At 39.2% G+C, this 12,859-nt stretch overlaps 1 protein-coding gene across 5 annotated transcripts in view; it reads left to right on the top strand.

The window, feature by feature from the left end:
- GALNT7 (polypeptide N-acetylgalactosaminyltransferase 7) overlaps window positions 1-12,859 on the top strand; it is a 160,806-nt gene that overhangs the window by 82,606 nt on the left and 65,341 nt on the right. For all 5 annotated transcript variants that reach the window (XM_017498518.2, XM_037727878.1, XM_017498516.2 and 2 more), the window contains exon 2: window positions 2,783-3,243. In XM_017498518.2, the coding sequence (XP_017354007.1) occupies window positions 2,783-3,243 (461 nt within the window). The remainder of the gene's footprint in view (window positions 1-2,782; window positions 3,244-12,859) is intronic.

The following is a 12,859-nucleotide window of genomic DNA, read 5'->3' on the forward strand; positions in this document are numbered from 1 at the left end:
TTGACCAGGATGGTCTCGATCTCTTGACCTCGTGATCCACCTGCCTTGGCCTCCCAAAGTGCTGGGATTACAGGCGTGAGCCACCGCGCCCGGCCTGATCCATGAAATTTTAACATCCATTAAAATTTCTCTTGTTGAAACGGGTGAATTTGAAAAATATTTAAATTGGCAATTTTGGTATTAGCATAGGGCAACCTAAACTATAGTGTGTATTTCACAATTTGATTTCCTGTACTGTCATATTCTATATTCTGCTAATAGACAGTTTCCTCTCTATGGAACATTAGATAATTTGGTAGATGCTATGGCTATGGATGCTGGTGTTGTATGAGCTGTTCAAACCACTCTTCTGTATTTAATAAAATTTTCTTACGTCCCTGTTTACCAATTCACTTGAGGCTGTGATATGAAAAATTGAAGTGGAGGACAATATCTCTCTCCTTTTTGTATTTTACTTGTTTCAGCATCAACAACTTGGGACCAGTTTGTTACACATTTTATAATGATATCTCTATATTAATTTACTTACAATACTAACATAAGTAAGTATAATTTTGGAAAGAGCCAGGAGATAAATTGGAGAAACAAACACGTTTTCCATCATCAGAATCACCCCTTCTCTGTTACAGTCATGCTTGCCTTACACATTTCTTAGAACTAGTTAATTCCCAAGACAGTCTTCAGTCATTCCTGAATATGAGTTTCAGCAAAATAGCCTTCTACTAGGGCTCATAGGTTAGGCTCAAGCTAAGTCCCTGAGGTGTGACAATCAGAAGGCTGATCCAGAGGCTTTCTCAACCCTGAACCACACATGCCTGAGGAAAGGCATCACATTTATACAATCAGGCTGCGTTGCCTTTTTTATTTCTGGGGGAACTTGTGAAAAACTTTAAAATGGTCCCAAAAGATGACTGTCTAACTCAACTTTCCAGCTTATCTCACCCTTTCCTATTTTACAGTCCTGTAAATTACAGAAAACTGAGAGTGATGCAAAGGACTCTTGTCCATTGAAATGGACATTGTTCTTGTGGAATGCGATTGATTATTGCCCTATGCAGAGTGACCAATTTAACCAGATTTGCATCTATGTGTAAATTCTTTGCCATGTTCTTGATGTTTATGTTTGTCCTTTTGATTTATCTTTGAACCAGTTGTAACATCTTACAGGTTCCTTTTTTAATGAGTTAGTTAAAATCTATACCCCGTCTTTAAAAAAAATTATCTTGTTGTGTATACACATGTACGTTTATACCTGCATATCACATCTCTAGAAAAATTCACAAGAAGTTGATAGCTGTAATTGCCTCTGCAGAAGGAAAAGCAGGAAAGCTTTCTTTTTACTACATGCCCTTTTGCATATTTTGAATTTTGTATCATATGTTTATATTACCTAAACAAATGGAAAATTTAAAAAAATTTATTTTTGAACTCTTGAAAGTCAATTCTTAGCCAGCCCTTACCTACTAACTTCACATCTGAAATAACTGACTTTCTATAAAGATTTTTGCCTCTAAATCAAATACTAATAGAGAGCAGCCTACACATCCACATCATACTTAGAGCCTTACTTTTATATTTTTTAAGACAAACTGTTAAACTTTACTTTTCAAGGTAGCACTAACCCTATAGAAAGATTTTGGTCGGGTGGTGCTAATGCTACAGCTAATCTATTGGGGAATTGCACAGTCTTAGTGTAGAAGGAAGTCGCAGGCCCATCAGCCTATTTTGCAGTTGTTCTGTGTGCACCTTGCCTCTTCCCCAGCTGTGTCCTCTGTAATCCTCTTGTCTAATTATAACAAGCAGCCCTCCCATTAAGCCAGTGATTCTCAGGCTTGCTTTTAAAAATCCAAATACTTAGACCAATTAAATCACAATGTCTGAGGATAAGACACAGACATTGGCATTTTTCAAAGCCATCAAGGTGATGCCAATGTTGAGAAACAGTGCCCTGTGCAGAGAATGGTACTGGCTTAGGAAAAAACCTAATGTAAAATAACCTCAGAAGCAAAAGTACTGAGGATATCTTTGGGGAAGATGTGCATAGGTGATGAAGACAATCCAAACAGGAAAGAGAGGCACCCTTTACTAGGAATGAATATCCTTGTACAAAGAATGTTTTGACGTATGCTGCTTCTAAAATGGGGCAGACTAGGTATAGGGAAGTGGTTTAAAAGCCCAAGCTGACTAAGTTACAGATATTAGCTTTTTTTATACTTCTGAATTCAGATAAACTCTCAGTGAGTGAAAAATACCAAATTTGGACTCTGCATATCCCCGTCTTGTTCCTCTGCCATTTGGGGCACTGAGCCAGCCTGCTGACAGTGACATACATCTAATACCACTGCCACCATATGGTTGTGCTACTGACAAAAGGTTATATTTATCACACATGGGACAACTGGGAAAACCACATACTGTACAAACATGACCTATTAAGCATCTGTTTTAATCAAAGATTCTAGAACTTCTTTGCTCTAACCCTTAAAAATATGCTTTATGAAGAGGTCTTTGATAGGTAGGTTTGCAAAGGCAGAAGTAAAAATGCATCCCTTCATTAATTTTGCAACAGTAAGGTGAGGAGGTAGCCTATTTCTTGTTATTTCCTCTGTACCCTGAAAGATATCTTCTGATGGGAAGCCCTGAAAATGGCACACTTGTATTCCACACCTGAACTGTTTTATTGTTGCCTCACCTTTTTTTAAACCTGAAAATTGGTCTCATGAACTCTACTGTGGTGGTTTGCCTTCATGTTCTCATTGTATGTCCCCTCCCTTTTGTATAGGAAGACAGAGATGTCAATGACCCCATGTCCAACCGAGGAGGCAATGGACTAGCTCCTGGGGAGGACAGATTCAAACCTGTGGTACCATGGCCTCATGTTGAAGGAGTAGAAGTGGACTTAGAGTCTATTAGAAGAAAAAACAAGGCCAAAAATGAACAAGAGCACCATGCTGGAGGAGATTCCCAGAAAGATATCATGCAAAGGCAGTATCTCACATTTAAGCCTCAGACATTCACCTACCGTGATCCTGTGCTTCACCCAGGGATCCTTGGTAACTTTGAACCCAAAGAACCTGAGCCTCCTGGAGTGGTTGGTGGCCCTGGAGAGAAAGCCAAGCCATTGGTTTTGGGACCAGAATTCAAACATGCAGTTCAAGCCAGCATTAAAGAGTTTGGATTTAACATGGTGGCAAGTGACATGATCTCACTGGACCGCAGCGTCAATGACTTACGCCAAGAAGAGTAAGCACATACCCTCTTCTTTCTAAAATTGGGGCAACTATTGTTTTGATAGGTGTTTAGGCTTAGTTAGATTGTTAGAATGGAGAAATTATTGATGCCTTTATTTCAAGGAAATAAGAGGATCTTTGAACAGCAAAATGGCCAGAAGGAGGCGACCCCTCCATTTTTGCCATCGTATTGAAGGCACACCTTATAAAATTCTGGGGTCCTTTACATCAGTGCTATTCAAAATATGGTCCCCAGACTGGCACTGGTCTATGAATTTTTTGTTACCAGTCCACAGTGAGAAAATGAGTTTGCACCAAGATGTAAGTCAATTACACTATTAAATATATTGTTTAGTTCAACTGACAGTTTTTTAATAGCAAAACTTCCTTGATGTGTTGATTTTCATTCTGGAGCAAGTGCCTTATCTTGTTGTGGAACAATAGCAAACAGTAACAGTGCTCTGAGTGTCTCATATAATTAACTAGATTTATGTTTCCTTTAATTTTTTTCCTCACTATTGAAACTGGGCATTGAAACACTTGACTATATGCAAAAGGAATACTCAGATAGATAAAACTGTGGCCTAGAATTTCCAATTCTTTTCACATAGTATGATTTTAAAATGAAAGATTTTCAGCTGTTAACTTTTGATGGATGGTGATTATTGAATGAACTCAAAGCTTTTCTCTTTCAGTTTATTCAATAACTGGTTCTACCACTGAAGGATCTACATAGCTTTCATTAATGTAGTTGCAAATTTAATTTACTGCTACTAGAAAACATTCAACATGTATTCCTGATAATGTATTGTTAGCATAATCTTCATTTTTAAAAGGTTAATACAGCCGGTGCTCACACCCCCATACCTATTTACCTACACGTGTGCGTGTATACACACACACACACACACACACACACACACTCTCACACACACACACACATACACATACACCTACACCTATTCACCAGCATTGTTTATGACCACTAAGTAAAGTCCTGTGTCCAATATAATGCCATGCAGTAGATTTTGAGAATTCCTGTACATTTACTGGTAAAAGTGAGAAGAGATGAGTGAACTGTGAAGAGTAGGAGTGGAAGTACAGCACTGTGGTGGTAAGAGATACAACCTCTTAGACAGAGAAGAGTCAGAGCATCTCACAGGGCTGTAAAGGAAGAGTCTTGGAGTAATTTATTCCCAGTAGAGACTTGCCTAGTCATAGATAGCATTGCCAGATTTAGCAAATAAAAATACAAGATGCCGAATTAAATTTGAATTTCAGATAAATGGTGAAAAAATTTTGTGTATGTTCCAAATATTGTATGGGATATACTTAAAAATTTTTGAAATTGGATTTCCCTGAAATCCAATTTTTTTTTTTTTTTTTTGAGACAGAGTCTCAGTCTGTTGCCCAGGCTGCAGTGCAGTGGCATGATTTTTGCTCACTGCAACCTCCACCTCCCAGGTTCAAGCAGTTCTCCTGCCTCAGCCTCCTGAGTAGCTGGGATTACAGGCGCATGCCATCACCCCTGACTAATTTTTGTATTTTTAGTAGAGACAGGGTTTCACCTTGATGGTCAGGCTGGTCTGGAACTCCTGACGTCGTGATCTGCCTGCCTTGGACTCCCAAAGTGCTGGGATTACAGGCGTGAGCTACCACACCCGGCTACCTGAAACCCAATTTTAACTGGGTGTCCTGTGTTTTATCTGGTAATCTTAGGAGATGAGGATGGTTGCTAAAGAGTTAGAGCAGCCATGTGAGGACCCTTTAGGACCCCTAACAGGATCTGCAGTCCCTCATCTAAAGTGTGTCTCAGTTATCTTCAATGTAGCACTCAGATCTCTCATCTCTGTTACAGAGGTGCTTTGAAAAATGACTGGTGGCATTCTCATCACTGTAATAGGGGAGAAGGGAAGGGAGTCTAACATTTAGTGACTTTCTGCTGCAGGCCAGGACTTAGTATAAGTTACCCTATTCTCATAACCAAACTGTGAGAGAGTTCTTAGCCATATGTATAAAGTCAAGTCATCTGAGGCTCAGAGTTGTGAATTCTTTGCATTTACCCAGAAGAATGGCAAAACTGTGAGTCACCCCTAGGTGATTTGGTGTGAAAGCCCCTTCGTTTCCATTACCACACACCTGAGGCACATCTCTCTCTGGGTAGTGTACCTCAGTGCAGATGTTACAATCAGAGGGTGAGCTTAGCAGTGTGGAAACAGATTTTAGCACATGAGCTGTTTATTTAAAAATATGTCACTTAAAACACCAATATAAATATAGCTAACTTTTTAATACAAGAAATAGGTTAAGGAAATTAAATGATGTACAAGGCTTAAAGCAGTGCACAGGATTTAGAGACATCCTCTGTGCTTCCCTCCCCTTCACCCCTCACATCCAGTCCATCAGCAAGGCCTCTTGGTTCTATCACCAAAGTGTAGCCCAGATCACTTCTGAGGTCTCCTTCTTTCCTTTCCTCTGCCTCCAACTGAGGCCATGCAACCATTGTCTCCTGGAATCCTGCAGAAGTCTCCTTACTGGACTTACCATTTCTGCTCTGCCTCTTACTGCCTATTATTCAGACAGATAAATCAATGTGGTCTTTTAGAAACCCAAATCTTAAAACCATTCTGTGCCTTCCCATTGCTCTTAAAACCCAAACTCCTAACGTGCAGGAGCCCCCATGCTGTGGCCCTTACCTACCTTGCAGACCTACTGTACTTCTTGCCCACCTAGTCCGCTGTGCTGGCCTGCCTCAAGTCCTCTGCATATGCTCTTCCCTCCTCCATAAGTGCTTGTTCCCTTCATCCCATGACTGGCTGGCTCCTTCCCATCCTTTAGGCCTCACTTGCCCTTCTCTAACCATGCTATCTAATTTGCTAAGGCCCCACTTGATTCTCTGTTACTTCTCTCTAACCATTTGGTTCATAGTATCTATCAAATTTTGTAATTAGATATTGGTTTATTAAGTTGTTTATTGGCTGTCTTTCTCGTTAGATGTTAGGTTCCTAAGAGCAAAAACTATGACCATTTGTATACCCAGTAACTGACAAGTAGGAACTCAGTAGTCCCCAGTTCGTAAATGTCTGTCGATAATGAATGTATGAATGAAATCAGCCAGGGTTCAAACCTTGATGCCATCAGTAGATGTAAGATCTTTGACCAGTTATTTATTCTCTCTAACCCTCATTTGCCCAAACCTTCAAACAGATCTAACAATACCAATCTCTCAGGATTGGGATTAGAATTGAATGACATAATTGACTACAAAAAGTCTTTTATTAGCCTGTTTGTTAGAATCCTAAGTAGTATTAGCTGTTTTTACTGCTATGGTATTTTCTTCATTACCTTGTTGTCAACATTTGAATGTTTTCATTTGCTGTTTAACTTTGATAGGCTCTGTTGATTTTTGGAAAACATAAATATCACACATTGCCTTATCTACATCCTCTTACTTCTGCTAGTACCTTCCAGGATGCCAAAGCCTTCATCTCCATTGAAAATTTCAGCCACACTGATTTCCATGGGAACCGCACAGCTCTGAGTCCTCCTTGCACTCCGCAGTTTCCATCCTGTCTCTTTTCTTTCCTTCTTCCATGCTTTGCATAGCCACTTATGTCCCATGTTCTTTCCTCTGGCACAACTGGAGCAGTGCCTAGAAGTAGGACTTTGCATGTTTTTGTGTATTATTTCCGTAAATATTGTGTCTCCAATAAAATTCAAAGGCCCAAATCTATTTTAGTAAATATTCCTAAGCCTCTCTTTGAAACCCTATACTAGTGATAAAAGTCATTTTTTAATATTTCAAAATGCTCAAATATAATAAATCCCAGAAACTTTTTTTAACTGAATCCAAATTATTTTTTAAACTGGATTCTTGCTCCCACTTCAGAAAAAATGAGATAGACTTCATTCCTTTTTTGAACACTTACAATTCAATGTAGAGTATAACAAATAATTTTCTAAGCAAAATTATTTATAATTTAGAATGTGAACAATCTTCGGAATTTTTTACTAAAATAAAAACCAACCATGAATAAAAGTCCCCTAAGTGTTGTATATTACCTAATATGCATATTAGCACTTTTCTACTTTTACTGGCAACATATTGAAAACATACTGTACATCCATATTGTACACATGAGAATGCACCCTTCCTCATCCTCAGCCCTCATGGGGAATGTGCTTGGAGCCCCTCAAAAGCTGGCTTGGTGTGGCTGGCTTTTTGCTGCTTCAGAACACAGGCCCTAACAGACTTGTTCTCCCGCCTCTGTCTGTCATAGAAATGAGGCACCTGCAAAGCTTAGAGACCAACCTTGGGCCTGTTGTCCAGCTGTGACATCTGACACCACGGTTAGCTTGTCCATTCTTGCGACTGTTTTGTAGTCTTTGTAGATGAATACTCTCTTCCCTAGAAGCAGGAGAGAACTGCCCAGCTGCTGGCATGACTCACACTTCTGTATATGATAGCTTTGAATTACATTCACTGACTAGTTTATTGGTTGTTGATTGCTTGTTAAAAGGGTGAGTAACAGTATTTTGAGTGAACTGGAGGCCTACTTCTTTTTTGAAGACTTGAGCCAAGAATGACTTCACCTGCCTTCACACTTTTTTTCTATAAAGTACAAATATGATTTTCTTCACAGTTCAACAGATATTGAGTATGTCTAATATGTAATGCACTGTCCCTGCCTTCAAGAGGCTCACCATCTACCACTAGGGAGAAAGGAAAGAATGCCATCATATAAGGCAGAATATAAGAACCATCAAAAGGTGTGAGCTTTTAGTAATGTGGTTTAGAGGAATGAGAGGTCAAGTTACAGGGGAGTCAGAAAAGGATACTTTGCCAGGCATGGCGCCTCATGCCTGTAATTCCAGCACTTTGGGAGGCTGAGGTGGCCTGATTGCATGAGTCTAGGAGTTGGAGACCAACCTGGGCAACATGGTAAAACTCATTTTTTCTGTACCAAAAATATAGAAAAATCAGCTGGGCATGGTGGCACATGCCTGTGGTCCCATCTACTTGGGAGGCTGAAGTGAGAGGATCCCTTGAGTCTAGGAGGCAGAGGTTGTTGTGAGCCAAGATCACGCCACTGTACTCCAGCCTGGTGATAGAGTGAGAGCCCATCTCAAAAAAAAAAAAAAAAAAGAAAAGAAAAGAAAAACAAATAAAAGGATGGTTGGGGAGACACTGGGGAAGACCCTGAAGGCTAAGTAGAGTATCCTTAGGAAGAGGGCACAAAGATAGAAGACATGAACAAGTAGTGCAGTTTACTTGGATCTGGAAGTATGTTAGAGAAATACAGCTGGGAAGATAGTAGGGCATTGGAAGATTACATGCCATTCACAGAGTCTACACTGAATCTGGTATTTGGGAATACCCACTGAAGGTTTATAAAGAGAACTTTGGGGATTTTTAACTAGCAGAGGTGTTAGAGTAGATTAGGGGGTAGAAACTTGTTAGAGGGTTACTGGCATTCAAGTGGGAACTCCAGTGGAGGTTATATAGAATGAGAAAAAGGAGATTCAATGTAAGAGAACAAAAGAGTTAGAAGCAGTAGGCCTTGGCAGGTGATGGAGTGGAAGGGGAAATCAAAGATAAATTCAAGGCTTTGAAGCTCGGTAACACAAAGAGTGTGCCATTAACAGAAAGAGGGTGGTTAGGATAAAACAAGCTACCCTGCCCAAAGCTCATTTACCTAAACTAGTCTCTTCCCTGGTTTCGATGAACTCATATAGAGCCAGTCAGGAAGAGGAGCCTGTTTATGGGAAGAAGTAGAAAATTCTATTTGTGGATAGGGTAGATTTTCTTCTGATAAAGTTTGGGATTTTATTTCCTTTTACTGTGAACTGCTGATGCAAACACTTGGAAATTATTCTTATCCCTTTTTTCTACCCAACAAGGCAGACAGTCAGAGGTATTTTGATTCAAACAAATGAATTAAATATTTTGACTCATTGTGTGAATTCATCTGCTTCTAATATTTAACCTTTTCTCCCACCTACACACCTTTTGCATTTCCGTTTTCTAGAAAGCTATCTTAGTTGCAATTACAAAGTGAGATGATAGATGTAAAAGTGCTTTGAAAATTCTAAGAGCTATGCACATGTTAATAGATTAATTGTTAATATCTTTCTTAAGCTTTTCAATGGGAAATAGAGATTTTTTTAAAAAAGACATTTTACATTTACACTCATGCCTTATATACCAGATAATTCTCCTCTTACCTGAGTCTAAAATAAATATTGATTCTTATGCTGTAATTTTATCTAAGATGAATTGTATTTGTAAGGTTTTCTTATTCTCTATCCATGTAAAAGGTTCTCTTTGATATCTGCCAAGCTATTTAGAATGTAGTGCTATAATTTAAAAATTTATATTTTTAAAACATTGATTTAGTTGAAATGCGATAGCTTTCCTTTTAATTTGTTTTTATACATTTTGATCCGTAGATTTCAGCTAGAGCTAAAACCTTAAAGCTACTCACAAAACATTAAGACAAATATTTAGAATATATAGAAATCATACATACACATACATATGTGACTCATGTATATGCATAGGTATTTGTACTTTGCCCCAGTTTCTGTTTTTAGAATATGTGGTGGTTCTATATGACCATCCAAACTACATTGGTGACAATTTTTCACACATAATCCCTTTTATTCATAGATTGCCCAAAATATATTGCATTTTTTAGACTACAGTTTGGCAACTTTGGGTCCAATGTTCAGAAAACACATTTGAAAGTGGTTTCAGATGACCCAAGATGGACATGTTGCTTACTGGCCTGAAAATTTTTACTCTTGGAAACTAGAGTACTTTGTGAATTCAGGGGTTCTCCAGATTTACTTTAAAATAAGTCCTTGTGTGTTGATGCCTACTTCTTCACACACATATGAACACAAAAACATATATTCATTGCATGTTGGAAGTTTCTCAATTATGCAGAGTTGATTTTTGTTTTAGGTTCTGGCTAACAACAGATGTATTTAGGCAAACTGAAATTTTTTAAAAAAACAAGAGGTAACTTACATCTCCCCCATTTCCACAGCAGTTTAGGGAGGTACCATATTTATTTCAGTGAGGCTACAGAAACTGGAAATTGAGGTAATTTGTTTCTTTAAACCTCCATTAGCAGAGTAGCAGCAATCTTGAATCCCCCCTCCCTGAAGCACCGTCTTTCCCTTGATAGGTTCTAGCTGGCTCCTTTCCCTTGGTGGAAATGTCCTTCTACTGCCCAGACCTCATTTGGTTGATGAAAGGGCCTTCTCACTCTCTGGTTATTGTCCAAGTTGCTCTATTGACAGAAGATTTATCTTCATTTTCTCTCCCTTCATCGTACTAACTCTGCCACCAATGTTACAAATCACAAAGTATGCCTGATAAAAAGTTATAAACTCACATTGCATTTATTGTATTTTCACAGCCCTCTACCCCCAACTAGGAATTTAGAGTAAGTTTCCTGAAGACTAGTTTGAAAAATATTTATGTGGCACCACTAGATATCCCGTAACATCCCACTCCAGTGATAGACAGTTTCAGGAAACCTCAACTCTTTTTCTCTTCAGAATAAGTCTCTTGCCCATTGGAAACACTAACACAGAGACCAAGGGATGTTTTTTATACTCCTTCCTCCTAGAGCATTTTGATGTTTGAGCTAACAGTCTGTTCAAGGTATTTAGTCATTGTTCTCTGCCAAAAGGTTATCAGTTCCTTCCAAAAGACAGCCTGTGCCAGTAGACCCAGACATGCTAGAGTGCAATGCAGATGGCCAAGTACACGCCCCTAACTCTCAGTGGGTCAGCATGGTCACCTCTGGTAATCTAACCCAGACTGTTCCAGAACCATTAGATACAGACTGTTTACTATAATATGCGTTTATTTGATGCATATTGGCTCTTGTGTGTTTGGTAAATAGAGGAATGGTATCAATTCAGTGTGGAAGTCTTGGTGGTTCACAGATTTCCTTACAAAGATTTTAATGGGAAAAAATTATCTTCTGCAGAAGTGTTTTTCTTTAAAGAAAGGGGAGTTTAGTGGTTTTAAGGCCCACTGTACTTGCTGCTCTATTCAGCTTTCTGAAGAAAGCTGCACGTGCATCCAAGGAAACTGAGAAGGAAATTGATTGACGAAGTAGCTGTCCTTCAATCATACTTTTAATTTTGGTGAAATTGCTCTGTATTGAAAATGAATGTCTCTGAAGACCTACAAAAAGAAACACACACCTATGGGTTTTAGGTTTGCAAAGGATGGACTGTGATATGAAATTTTAAAAGTGCCAATTTTAACTGTGCCGATTGATTTTTGCTTTCCTTAGAGCTCTGGTCTCAAAGTTCCTTAAGTCTTGAGTGGTCTGGTCTATCCCTATTTTTTTTCCTTAAGTCTCATTGCTCTTGCTTTTTCTTTTTCTTTTCTTTTCTCTCTCCTGCCTTCCTGCCTTCTTCCTGCCTTCCTCCCTCTCTCCCTCCCTCTCTCCCTCTCTTTTTCTCTTTCTCTTCTTTCTTTCTTTCACATGATCTTGCAAAACAGAGAGTTTACTAGGACTATATATATGAAGCAGAAATGCCCAGAGAGCAAGCCAAAAATCAGGAAAAAGGCTCTAGAAAAAGATTTGAGAATCTAAACTCCACATTCTTAAGACTCTGGAGATGAACACTTTAAAGGAAAGTGTTGTGGTCTTCAGTAGGATCTACTTTATCTTTTGTGAGGCAGGAGCTCCCTCCAGAGTCCAAATACAGTAAGCTGCAGGCCTGCTGGAGTGGGTCCCCATCCAAGGAAGGTATTTAAGGCTGGTTTCTTCTCCCAGTGAGATGGAACTGGGGAAAGGGCATTAAAGGAGGACCGAGAAACTCTCTTGAAAGCTTCCATTGAAGTCTGTTTAAACACAACTACTTAGGAAAGCAGCCTTGGGTATTCTTATTTAAAGCAAATATGATGAAGAATCGGTCTATCTTCTGAGCAGACAATAATGTAACCTAGACTAGAGTTTGGCTGGTTCTTGACCTCATGCCTTCTGTCATTGTGGCACTAGTCTCTGGCTTCAGAGTCATATGCCCGATGTGGAGGCCGATGAGAGGAAGGGCCGAAATTAACAGTGTACTAAAAGTGTGCACCAAGAGACATAGAATGGCCCAGAAAGGCAGGGTTCATCCCTAGTGTACTTATTTACACTTGTTTATATGGTTTTCAGGGATACTTCTCGATCGCTTCAAATGAGGCTAAGCTGTGTCTTCCACTTCCGCGTAATTAACTGTCTTGCTGTGACTGCCACTTTCCTTATCTCTCTGTTGCAGCAGCTGATGGAGACAGAGGGGCCTCAGTCAGTGACAGTAAGGGTCAGCAGCATCACTGTCCCTTTGTTACATCTGTATGTCTAGCAGTCTGCTAGGTTTCTAAATACACTATCTTCTATGCTTATAACCATACTGAGATAGATAGTATGTTTTCAATTTCAGTATATTTTTGGATGATGAAAGTGAGGCCTCAGAGAAGTAGAAAATTTGCAGGTCACGTAACTCAAAGATGGAGATCCTGGGACTCAAATTTTGGCATATATACCCATTGCCTTGTTGAGGATGCTAATGGCCAAGAGGTTGTTTTCCAGTTTGCTATAGGACGTTAACTTTTT

Source organism: Cebus imitator, unplaced genomic scaffold (genome assembly GCF_001604975.1).
Source record: "Cebus imitator isolate Cc_AM_T3 unplaced genomic scaffold, Cebus_imitator-1.0 Scaffold243, whole genome shotgun sequence".
Classification (NCBI taxonomy): Eukaryota; Metazoa; Chordata; class Mammalia; order Primates; family Cebidae; genus Cebus; species Cebus imitator.